Genomic DNA, 12,500 nt, shown 5'->3' on the forward strand with positions numbered 1-12,500 from the left:
TTTGATGGTTGGTTTGAACAAAACCTCAACAGGAAACAGTTTGTCTCTGGACGGGACATTGTCCTCAATCATGTCCCTAAAAATGTCTGGGCTTGTGCTGGACTGTTTTATATGGGAGCAACATTACACATGATAAAGGGGTCCAAAAAGGCAACAAACACTTACAATAAACACCACCAGTCATAATCTCTCTATCTCTCTCTCTCTCTCACACACACACACACACACACACACACACACACACACACACACACACAAATTAATGTAGATGTCACGCTTGCCTGTCTTCAAAACTTGAGAGCCCTGTTAACGACTGCTCTAAATCGATGAGCAGGAATTTCAGGTTAAAGCCGTAGTTGCTTTCACTTACATAATGAAAACGTTAGCAAAACTAGCACATAAATATTACTGCTCGATGGATTTTAACCAGCGACCCACAACAGGAGCAAAATAATAAGCTACATTTGTTTTTTAATAAAGTAAATAAATCAAATTAAACTGTAAACTGCTCTTGTTTCACATTTAGGTTTTATTTTTTAAGTGAACGTTTTAAAATAGTTTAATAGTTTAATATGCAAAGAATATTTTTTATTTAACAATAAACTAAAATCTTTTCTACTTTTCTGTAAACGCATAAAAATTGTAAAATAATACATTTTAGTTTACAAAGCAAACTTTATGAAATAAACAAAAATGATCAGAAGGAATTTGAACTTAAACAGAAACGTGTATGATTTTTAAATGCGCAAATAAATGTACAAATACCAGTTTCACTCATTTGGACAAAAAAGAAACTAAACAAAAAAAACACGTTTGTTTTATTTCAACTTTAAACTTTTGGTTTAAAATCGAGAGAGAGAGAGAGAGAGAGAGAGAGAGAGAGAGAGAGAGAGAGAGAGAGAGAGAGAGAAACAAAAAACTTCACGCTTTCTGGCCTGGAATGTCACGTGCGTCACCGAGGGGGCGCGTGTACAGCTCATTTTCGCCTGCGCGGTCACCAGAGAGAGAGAGAGAGAAAGACAGACAGACACACACACAGAAAGAGAGAGAGAGACACACACAGAGACACACACACACAGAGAGAGAGTAGATTATAATCAGTACAGCTGCAGTCAGGTAAACTCTGCTTTATTCTGCTTTCACAACTCCGATTATAATAATATAAAGTTCTTAAACTCAGTCGTGTGTGTGTGTGTGTGTGTGTGTGTGTGTGTGTGTGTGTGTGTTTGGTTGTGTGTGTGGTAGTGTGTGTGGGGGCTGTGGAGTAGTGTGTGTGTGGGGGGGCTGTGTGTGTGGGAGCAGTGTGGGGTGGCAGTGTGTGTGGGTGTGTGTGAGGGGCAGTGTGTGTGTGTGTGTGTGTGTGTGCGCGCGCGCGCCAGCGTGGCGTTATTCTGTACGTTTATAATAACGGCGCTTTGATGTAAAACCCTGAAGCTCAGTTTACTGTAATTGATTCCTGCAGAATATTTTACTTGTAAGTGCAAATGAAATGAGACAGATTTCGAGTTTCTAACGCGGTATGAAGTGTAAATGTATAAATCAGCCGTAAATGTGTTTGAAGATTATTTTTTTATTATTTGTTAAAGTTTCCTACTTAAAATATGATGAAACCTGAACTGGGGCTAATAAACATTATGTAAATGAGCAGAAACAACAACAGTATTGTACTTTATCATTGAACAGTTTCATTTATTTATTATCTTTTTTGATGTTGTTTTTTCTACTATATGTAAAAAAAAAAAGAAGACACCTATTCCCAGGTTTCACTCCTTCACACCGCAGATGGAGTGCTTTTGTGGAAAACGTCTGAATTCGTTTCTCGTCATTGTAAAGTTTACAACACTGTGTTTTTTTTTTGCACGTCGTATTGTGTGTGAAAAAAAAATCTTGCACTGCTTTTGAAGTCGAAGCCGTTAGAAGACGTTACATTTGCATAATAGCCTGGAATAACTAATTAATTCAGAAGAAAGCAATAACAATACGTACGTTTGCTGATTCACGTAAATCGGGATCTCTTGAGAGTTTGATTGGAATAATATCGATATTTTTAACAGCTAGAAAAAATAAATCACCAATGGAAAGAAAAGTCCCTTGTTAATATGGTTAATATTGCTCAGTGTTTAAGGTGTTGGGCTACTGATCGGAAGGTCATGGGTTCGAACCCCAGGTCCACCAAGCTGCCACTGCTGGGCCCTTGAGCAAGGCCCTTAACCCTCAGTTGCTCAGTTGTAAGTCACCCTGGATACGTTGGTCTGCTAAATGCCATAAATGTTAATAGAGACAGTTTATTAACGAGGCTTGTGTTAAAGTTCATGTTGTTTATCCTTTAACCAGCTGGTAAATATGTCTCAGCCGTTGGTGCGATGGCAGTGAAATGCACGGGACGTTTTTCAGGTTTGATATTTAAAGAATTTTTTCTAATCATGTTTGTTTGTGTTTTTTGGCTTGAAAGAATTCTGAGGAAAAAGGTGTTGGTGTGCTGAACCGGGTTGCCAGTTTCATCCTGAGGAGGCGGCGGAGCAGGTCGTCGTCTGATGGGACGGAGGAAAATGTGTCGCCTCTTTCGAGCCCCAGCAGTTCTACAGGTTTGAGGCCGGCATCCACTGAGGGTGAAGAGGTCGAGCGGAGTTTCTTCTCCGATAAAAGGAGCCCGAGTGTGCAGAGCGTGGCCTCCATCGTTGCGGACGGAGGCGACCTTCCGTTTGCGGACAGCGACAGCAGCGGCAGTGTGAGGAACTTAGCAGTGACGACGAAGAGCAACGAAGAAAAGGGGACGGAGCTGCTGGTGGCAGAGGCCAGCAAGAAACTCCGGGTGTTTCTGGAGGAGATCAGCGTCACGGACGAAGGACCAGAGAGACAAAAGAAGACGATTAAGCAATGCACAGAAATTACGATAAAGGACAACTCCGAACCTAAATCACCAGACATTAAAAAGACAGTTTTGAAACCGGTAGTGGGAGGAACAGGGAATTACAGCGCTCTCACTGGGGTGACGCTGAGCTCCCAGTGTAGGATCGAGTCCAGTTCTTCAGACCCAGGAGGCACCGAAGACATGGGGAAGAAAACATCGAGCCGGAGAAGATCACGCAAGCTGAGCAGTGGCTCTCAGGACCTCGCAAGCCCTCCGAAGCCCTTGTCCCCCGAGGCGGAGAACGAGGCGGCTGTAGCCTCACCCTCACCTCTGCAAGTTCACAAAGCCATGTGGGTGGAAACGCACCTAGAGGAGGAAGGGAGTGAGAGCAGTTCTCTCGGTCAGGTCACGCCCGTTCAACAAAGCCCCGTGCTGGGTCTCAGAGCTGCACTCGTCGTTCAAGAAGCACAGGATTCGGGGTCAGATTCGTCCCTCTATCAGGACGCTGTGGAGGTAAAGACAGACGAGGAACCGTTAACAAAGGCTGAGAAACGGAGGAGCGTCAAACTTTCCACCAGCGAGAAGTTCTTTGCCAAGAAAGTGTGGCTAAACTCAGAGTCAAGCTTGGAGGGAGAACTAGACGACACGAGCAAAAACGCAGAGGAGAATACTCAAAGCAAGCAGAAATCCGAATTCAGAATGTAAGTCATGCCTATAAATTTTGTGTGTTTGTGTGTGTGTGTGTGTGTGTGTGTGTGTGTGTGTGTGTGTGTGTTTGTGTGAGGTTGTGCGTGCAAAAATACCTTTGTTTTCTATGATCGAGATGAGAACTCAGCATGTAACATGAGCTCCTTTTTCCCATGAATTTCTATATGAGAAGAGAACAATTAGCTTCACGAAACAAATCCATGCACATCAGAATAGCGTGGACTTTATTAATGATCGTGCAGGCTCGGGATTTTACTATTTAAAAAAAAAGAAGAAGAAAAAAAGCGTCGAATCGTCGAGGGACGATAATCGAGTCACGTTTGTGTGTCTTCCTTCATCACTAGTGAAGGTTTCTACAGCAGTGTGAACATCATCGCAAGATCTCGATCGACTTCGTGTGCTTAGAATTGCGTGCGAGAAAGATTTAGTTCCAGAGACAGAGAGACGTAGATATTAGGGTTTCGCTTAATGGTTATTTTTCCCTAATTGATTTGCTCTGTGTGACTCACCAACAGTTATTACACAGTGACTGTAAACCGCGGCATTCACGACGTGTTTAAACGTGTTTAATCTGAATCGTTATTAGCATGCGGTCGTCGTCTTTGTGTATTTGTGTAGTTATAGCCGACATTCCTTCTACACCGCTGTGATGGCGAGTCGACGGAAAGCACTAGAAAGACACTCGGACGGTCGCGTCGTTAAGCTGTAGGCTATAGCATGTGGTGATTTCTGACTGAATCTAATTATGTTCAAAACAAAAGTCCAGTGTTGTGGAATGTCTTGTTAAGCCTGAGATGAGTCATTTATTACTACAGTTGCTTTGTTTTTTGTTTAGAGAACACTGGGTTGTTGCTTGGGACTATAATTAGGGATTTTGTGGACAGAGTCGAATAAAGGAGTCGGGCATAATCAGATTTGCGTTTGAAGAAGATAATTATACTGTGCGTCGAACTGTATCAATGTTTACATATCCTCCATTTGGGTTTAGTGACTAAGCTCTGAAAAATGTTCAGTTCTTCTCTAAACATAACTTTTTCCTCCCACAGTCTGCCAAGCCTCAAGAACATCAGTGTGGAAATTAAAAAGCCTGACCAGCAGTCATATGCTTCTGTAAGTGAAAGCGATGATGTATTCGTAAAAGAGGAAGCCAACTCGAAACAGGAGCTTAATGATGTAAAGAGCTCCTTAGAGCTTCCTGCTAACATCTCGGATCCTGAAGAGGACTTCCCAGACATGCCTGGATACAAGGGACAGATCAGAGTTACGGGTTCAGGGGATAGCAATCGGCAGACCTCGGCCGCGACGTCCGCACACGTGGACAAAGCAATCGGCAGATCGAATGCAGCGGCTGCTGGAAAGGGCCCAGCTCCGCTAGTGGCACCGAAGACAAAAGCCGGTGCGGGTCGAGTTACAAGCCAGGCAGAGGCCAAGAAAGCGGAGACCCCAAAAAAGCCTGCACAAAATGGGACTGAGAAAAAGCAAAGTAAATCTCCGACAACTAAAGACCTGCCTAATGTGTCCACTAAGCCTGCAGACAAGTCAAAAATTCCAAAGAAATCACCACCTGAAGTTCTGCCGAAACCAAGCAAAACACTAAACACAGGCATGTCACCCGATGCGTCAGTTTCCTCTCCGGCTCAGACACGTGAGACCGCGCAGGCCGAGAGAAGTAAATCCAGCTCAAGTAACAGTGTTCCAAAACTCCAGTCACCAACATCACCGCCTGGGAAAAGTGAGACCAGGTCACCCATTAAAGAAGCAGCAGCTACGGCTTCTGTAGTCGTAGAACCGAGTCAGGCACCTAAGCCTTCTCATACCAAAGACCAGAAGAAAGGAAACGATTCGAAATACTCTGAGGAGAAAACGGAGCAGCCGTCATTTCCTAGCGTTTTACAGGAAATCAAGGAAACATGTGACACTAAAGAAAGCGTGAAGTCAAAAACACAGCCTCAAAGTCCTACCGAAAAAACTCCCAAGAGTAAATCAGTAAAACTTTCACTGAGTAAGAGCTCTAAAGTAAACAAAACTGAAACTGATAACAAGCCTCAAACTCCTTCAGAGGCAGAGCAGCCAGAAAAGAGTGGCACAAAGGACAAGGCTACAAATGAAATTAGACTCATCGGGCCAAAGAGTCCAAAAAAGCCCAAGGCTGAAGTATCGCCAACAGGAAGCAAGCTGCCTCGCCTGACTCCGCCTAGCGCTCCGAAACGGCCATCAGAGGACGAATTTGATTACGGGGAAGATGACTCACTCAAGCAACCCTCGCTTTCTGATGCCAGTCCAACGAACGATGATTCATCTTCAGTCAACGGTCCTCTGAGCCCTGGCAAATCTGCTGCACATGACCAAGCTGTTGGAAATGCCGTGGTGAAGGTTCCAACAGGAACCAAATCCTCTCCACATCTGAAACCTACGACTAAACTTAAGTCTAGAAACGAGGTGGAAAAAGTGAAAGCAGAACTCGCTGTAGACTCGCAGACTACTAAAGCGTCAGACCAGAACATGGACGACGCAGAAGAAAAACAGAGCACGACCGTGAAGACCACAGAGAATATTACTGTCCCGGAAAAGTCAGCTCGAGCGCCTGAAGAGAACACGGACAAGGCTCGTGAGGCTCAAGTCAAGGAGCAGAGCATGATACAGAATGTGATTGTAAAGTTTTTAGAGCCTACAACAGATTTAGGACCTTCACTTCAAGCTCTTGAAGATGATGATGTAGCCAAAGAGGCCAAGGATGTGACGGTGAAGACCACAGAACATACTGTAGATTTAAAAACTCCACCTGAAGCATCTAAAAAGGAAAAGGACCTGGCCGGATCAGACTCGAAAACGTCGTCTCGAACGTCTAAGCAAAAAATAGACAAGCCCGAAACCGTGCCAAGTGGGAACGATAAGAACAAGGAGATCGAAGCAGATTTAAAATTAACTCAAGAGACCGAAGTAAAAATGGTCAAGACTGAACCAGCGCCAGCTGAGGACGATAAGATCGAGGACCATAAAGCAGACTCAAAATTAACCCAGAAGGATGAACAGAAACCAGTAGAAGCTAAAATCAAGACAAAAGGAGAGTCTAAAGATTTGAAAAATTCACCTGAAAACTTTAAAAAGGAAACTCGAGCCCAAGATGTTCAGAATGCAGAAAACACAACAGTTAAACCGGTAAAGACTTCATCTCAAGTGTCTGAACGTAAAAAAGAAAAGGCTGACAAAGTGCAAAGCATAGATAAGACCGGGGATCATAGTGCAGATCAGGTGTCTGAAAAGAAAAGAGACAAAGCTAAAGAATTGCATAAAGCACATGTCGAGGCTACGGAGAAGAAAGCAGATCTGAAAAAAGGCCATCCTGAAGAGAAGGCGAACAAGGACGAAGAAGTGGTCCGTACTTCGGATCAGGAAGCGGACAAACCTAACAAGTTACAGGAGGTGAGCGTTAAATCTGATGAGCAAAAGGCAGAACTAAATATTCCACAAGTATCTGATCAAGTGAAGTCTGAAAAGATCGTTGTTGAAACAAAACCAGACACGAGGCCAAATGACCCTCGGGTTACAAAACCCCTGGATGTTGGGACGTCTCAAGTCAAACCAGAGCTTATAAATAAAGAAACGCTACCAGGCACAGAGCAAGTAACCCCTGAAGCCGTGGAAGAGACGTCAGTCAAAGCACACGTTGAGGCTACGGAGAATAACGCAGATTTAAAAGCCCAACCCGAAGTATCTACGAAGAAAGCCAACAAGGCCAAAAAAGTGGTCCGTACTTCAGATCTGACTCCAAGCCAAACATCCAGTCAGGAAGCGGACAAACCTAACAAGTTACAGGAGGTGAGCTTTAAATCTGATGTGCAAAAGGCAGAACTAAATATTCCACAAGTATCTGATCAAGTGAGGTCTGAAAAGATCGTTGTTGAAACAAAACCAGACACGAAGCCAAATGACCCTCGGGTTATAAAACCCCTGGATGTTGGGACGTCTCAAGTCAAACCAGAGCTTATAAATAAAGAAACGCTACCAGGCACAGAGCAAGTAACCCCTGAAGCCGTGGAAGAGACGTCAGTCAAACCAACTGTCAGCATCCATGTAGAGAACAAAGACTTCAAGACTGAAACCCTTCAGCAGTCCAATTTCACACAAGACACACGGGATACTTCAAAATCCTCCACAAAAACCGAGAGCGAAGAACAAACCACGGCGACAAATGGTATTTCAGCGCACAAGGAGGTTGAGGTTCCTGCATCTACTCCAGGCCTCAAAGAAGAGCCAAAAGTCATAAAGTCAACTGATACAGAAGTGCCAGCACTTAAATCACCAGCCTCAGAGTTCGTCAAGCGAGACACTAAACTGAAACCTGTTAGCAAGAATGAAAAGTTAAGTCCCGATCAGAAACCTGTAGTTAAGACAGCTGAGCATCCAAAAGGTACAGAGCATCTGACTTCCCACATGGAGAAGACAACTAAGATTAAAAAAACCACCACCATCGACCAGAACCGTAAACCCGACCCCACGCGATCACAGAACCCTGAAGGACTTCCTCCAAGTAATAATCCTCCAAAAATGACGACCCAGGACTTTCTACTGGTGTCCAGAAAACTTTCAGAAAGTGCATCGCCATCTAGCTGGCTAGATGTGGACCAAGGTTTTGAGAAGAAGCAAAATAAGATAGAAAGGAATATGGACTGCTCAGCAAGTGATGATACCCTTCTGGACACCTCAGAAGATTCTGAGGATTTCATACGCAAAATCAAAGAACTCTGCTCTCCTTTCTCTTTCCCTCCTAAAAAGCATGGCCAGTCTAGGGCGATCTTGCCTCAGTTTGCCATGCCTGCTATTAAAGAAGATCACTTTGAGAAAACCTTCGATCCTGAGGAGTTCAAGTTTGGGATTAGGAAAACTAAAGGCCCACAAGATCCATCTCCAGCCATGTTGATCAAGAAGAAAAATGAAGAGTTGAGAAATAAACAGCTTTCGAAACGCAAAGGAACCGAAGATAGTATGATTTTTAAAGCTCTGGCTTCAAAACGGGGACAAGAAAAAAATGGCGAGGAAAAGACCACAGCGAATACAGAGAACGGGGAAGATCAAGGTGCTGAAAGTTCTGGAAAGGTTTCTTCACGGTTAGAAAGAATGTCCATCCTGTCGAACCTCATGAACACGTCTAAGAACATGAGGAGACCTCAAACCCAGCCTGCAACGTTTTCAAACGAGATTACATCTCCTACAGTAACCCAACAGGTTCCAACACCAGGAGACACAAACAACACGAGTACACCTGTATCTGTAGTTGTGCCTCCAGGTCAGGCAGGAGGGAACTTGAAGGAACTTGAGTTACAACCTGATGTTTTTGAAGACTCACCAAAGAGCCCACACACTCCGCCTCCCCTTCCTAACTTTTCAGAAATCAAGCTTCCTGATTTCCTGGGGAAGTACCTGAAGATGGATCAAGAACCCCCTGCTTTAGTTAACTCCCAAAAAGCAGAAACACCTTCCAAGATCCCTGCAATACAGACGGAAGTCAGCTCGGGATTCCCAGACACAAATACAGGTCTGAAGAAGATTCCAGAACCTTCAGCACCGATCTTTCCACCCAAACCACCAAAACAAGAAACCAAACTACCGTCGCCTACACAAACTCAGGTGGGTAGGAACTTGCTGTAAGATCTTGTTTCTACAGGTTATGTCCATCATGTTTTCTTGGAGCTCGTCCTCTTAACTCTCAAAACATGAACCGTATACAGCAGAGCTGGAGGAATGTAGACCCTCAGGGCTTTAGTTTATTGCTCAGGTAATAGAACTTCCTCTTGATATGAGTACTACGGTAGCTTAAAGGCAGTCCTTTCCCTTTTGAAGATTAGCTCCCAGGCTGGATTCTGGTTCTCGTATAAATCATTATTTTATTTTTTTTAGTTTAAAGCCATTTTTAGGAAAATATTAGATGTAAATTCTTCCAAATCACTTGAGATTATTACTATCATTTCCAAAGTCAGGTGTAATTATTGTCATGAACATGAAATATTTTTGTGAATTCTTTCTTTTTAAACATTAAACAAAAGTGTAAAAGTCGAAAAACACAAAGTATAATTAATTTACTACTTCCTGTTTAAGTTTTACGTAATGATGATAACAAAATGTTTTTATTCTTTGTTAGAAATCGTGACTTTCGATCGTTTCTTCACAATGGTAGCTACAGTGTTACAGTATGCAGTAATCAGGAATTATATATTTATATTTCCTTTTCAGATAACGACAGTAAGAGGCTTTCACAAGCGACCCGGAAAGGTACCGTGACGAACAATTGTGCAACGTGATACAACAAAGTAATAAAATTGCGGAAATATAATAACGAGTTTGTGTATCCTCGCAGCTGGTCATCTTCCAGCAAGCCCAGTTTGGCGGTGAGGCGTACGAGGTGTTCAGGGACTGGGATGACGCCACGTCGTTACTGCTGTCACCTGTCATCTCTCTGAAAGCTGTCAGAGGATGGTGAGAAATTTAGTTTGTTCTGAAAATGAGTACGGAATTTAATATCTTCCATTTGTAGCAAAGGACTGAAGTCATCACAGCTATTTCAAACGAGAGGAAGTTGAACTTATACTGAAAAAGCCTGGACTTTTTTTTTTCCCCCCGTTTTTTATCTTTCGTTTTAACGGCTCATTATTCACTTGGCATTTGGGGTATTTTTTCCTCCCACAGATATTTTTTTAGTTTGTCCTATAAAGCAAAAATAATTTACATGGACTGTTGCAGTGTGAAATCGGTCGCACCCAGAGTCTGGCACTGTAGACATCACAGCCTCCAGACACTACTGACAATGAAGCTGGAAAAGAAATTTGTCACTTGTGTGTAGTTGCTGAAGTTGTTGCCCAAACCCGAGGTTGCGGCCCAAACCCGAGGTTGTTGCCCAAACCCGAGGTTGCGGCCCAAGAAAATAAATTTAGATTATGCAGAAGTGAAGCGTCGTCAATTTCTGTATCGGTTTAATTCCAAACCTTCAGAGTCCATGTTCTGTGGTGGTTTACAGAAGTCTAATCCTTCTACAGGATCCATAAAGACATGATAATTCCCTTTAATAAATCAGACGTGTTGGAACAGGCTTGACATCAAACCCGTAGGTTTGTTGTGCTTGTGATTTGAAGAACTCTGATCTACAGTAAATACCTGAGCTGGTAAATATTATTAGAACTATTCTTTCTGCTTTGTCAGCTATAAACGTTCGACGGGGCAGAAAAAAAACTGTATAAATATTACATTTTGTATAATAATCACTGGCAATCGTTGTGCTCTGTTTAGCTGGCTGCTTTATGAGAAACCAGGATTCGAAGGACGGACCATCGCGCTAGAGGAAGGGCCGACGGAATTGGTGAACGAGTGGGTGGAGCCAGAACCTGACCAGGAAGTTGGGCCGGACGGGATTCCCATTCCGACCAAACCGATGGTGATTGGTTCCATTCGTCTGGCTGTGAGGGTAAGAGCTTCTACCTCGGTTTAGCAAAGAAGTGCAGAACGTTTGGTTTTTCTAAATCGTTTTCTGTTGTATGATTGATCATTTTCTTAAAACAATTTTTGTGGTAGGGCCGGGCGATAAAACGATAACAATATGTATCGCGATAGACACGTGATCGATATCAATAAAAAATGTGTTCGATAAAACGTTTGATATTTTTTATTCTTTATTTATTTTATTTTTTTTACATTAAGGAAATGTAATGTTCTTTTTAAGGTATGGTCTCCGATGTTTGAGAAATGCTTCAGAAAATGAGTCGGAACGACAAACTAAACATTGTTGACATTTCTGTCTTAATAACTGAGGGGATTCTGATCAGAGGAAGGTTAAGTTTAAAATAAAAATGTTGAAATGTAATATATTTTTCCTCCTGGTCCTTATATTAAATGGGTCATAAAAAATATCAATAATTATCGATATCGACCGATATGACACACTGATATCGTGATACAGTTTTCAGCCATATCGCCCAGCCCTAGTTTGTGGTATTAACACTGCTATAGTGGTTTTAGTGAACTCTAGAGTAGCATTTATACAGAGCTAATCACTGTAATCAACAGATGAACCGATTAGATTATGGACCTGATCCAAACATGACCAAGGTCACATGCCCGAAATAAATGTTTACTTTTAAATAATTGCTTCTTAGTTTGAAGATTATTTCAGTCTATTTCTGTATTTAAGGCACTCGTGTTAGTTTTTTGTGGTGACGAATCACCGTTGACACTGTTGGCTTTGATATCTAATGGATGTTTCCCGATTTAAGTTACGGACTAAACTACATTCTAGAGGAGAGACTGCGAGCTTGAATAAGTTTTTCTAAGCTGTTCTGTGGTTCACATTGAATTGGGCCGTGAATGCTGACTGCTGCTTTTATCAGCTCGCATGTTTATTCGACTACGCGAGTCTGCGAAGGCTTCCAGAAATCCTCAGAAATGCTGAGTCCACCACATTGTTGAGAAGGAGCTGAAAGTCTCAGTCATGTGTGAAAGTCCGAAGCTATAGGGTTAGACGTTTTGGTCGGGAACGTGGACAGGAATTCAGACACACCGGTGCTGGATGGTTTTCCCAGGTCTCTGGAATTCTCGAGGACTTGCAGAGAGTCGAGCAGTTTCTTGTAATATAATTAGATATGATGGAGATCCTTAATAACGCCACAGAACTTAACTGAGGTGAATGTCTTTTGAGAACCATGTAGCGTGTCTCAGAAATCCATCGTAACATTGAGACAATGAGATTTGTCCAGATTTTGGTGTAATATTTATGTAGGAACAGCAGGAAATATAAAAAAATGGCATTATGTAAGGAATGAAACACTCTGTAATCCATGACATGATGGTGGTGTGATATCACGGAGCTCCTCTTAGTTTCCTATAACTTGACGTCCTGAACAACATTATTGTGGAACATCTGAACAAACAAGTTCCTCTCATCACTTAATGTATA

General features: G+C 42.6%; 1 protein-coding gene across 2 annotated transcripts in view; it reads left to right on the forward strand.

Annotated features, from left to right (window-relative positions):
* The window catches only part of crybg1a (crystallin beta-gamma domain containing 1a), an 84,315-nt gene that overhangs the window by 48,067 nt on the left and 23,748 nt on the right, over positions 1 to 12,500 (forward strand). For both annotated transcript variants that reach the window (XM_047821651.1, XM_047821652.1), the window contains 5 exons: positions 2,453 to 3,552; positions 4,606 to 9,187; positions 9,791 to 9,829; positions 9,915 to 10,033; positions 10,841 to 11,015. In XM_047821651.1, coding sequence (XP_047677607.1) covers positions 2,453 to 3,552; positions 4,606 to 9,187; positions 9,791 to 9,829; positions 9,915 to 10,033; positions 10,841 to 11,015 — 6,015 coding nt within the window. The remainder of the gene's footprint in view (positions 1 to 2,452; positions 3,553 to 4,605; positions 9,188 to 9,790; positions 9,830 to 9,914; positions 10,034 to 10,840; positions 11,016 to 12,500) is intronic.

Source organism: Tachysurus fulvidraco, chromosome 12, assembly GCF_022655615.1.
Source record: "Tachysurus fulvidraco isolate hzauxx_2018 chromosome 12, HZAU_PFXX_2.0, whole genome shotgun sequence".
In the NCBI taxonomy this organism is placed as follows: domain Eukaryota; kingdom Metazoa; phylum Chordata; class Actinopteri; order Siluriformes; family Bagridae; genus Tachysurus; species Tachysurus fulvidraco.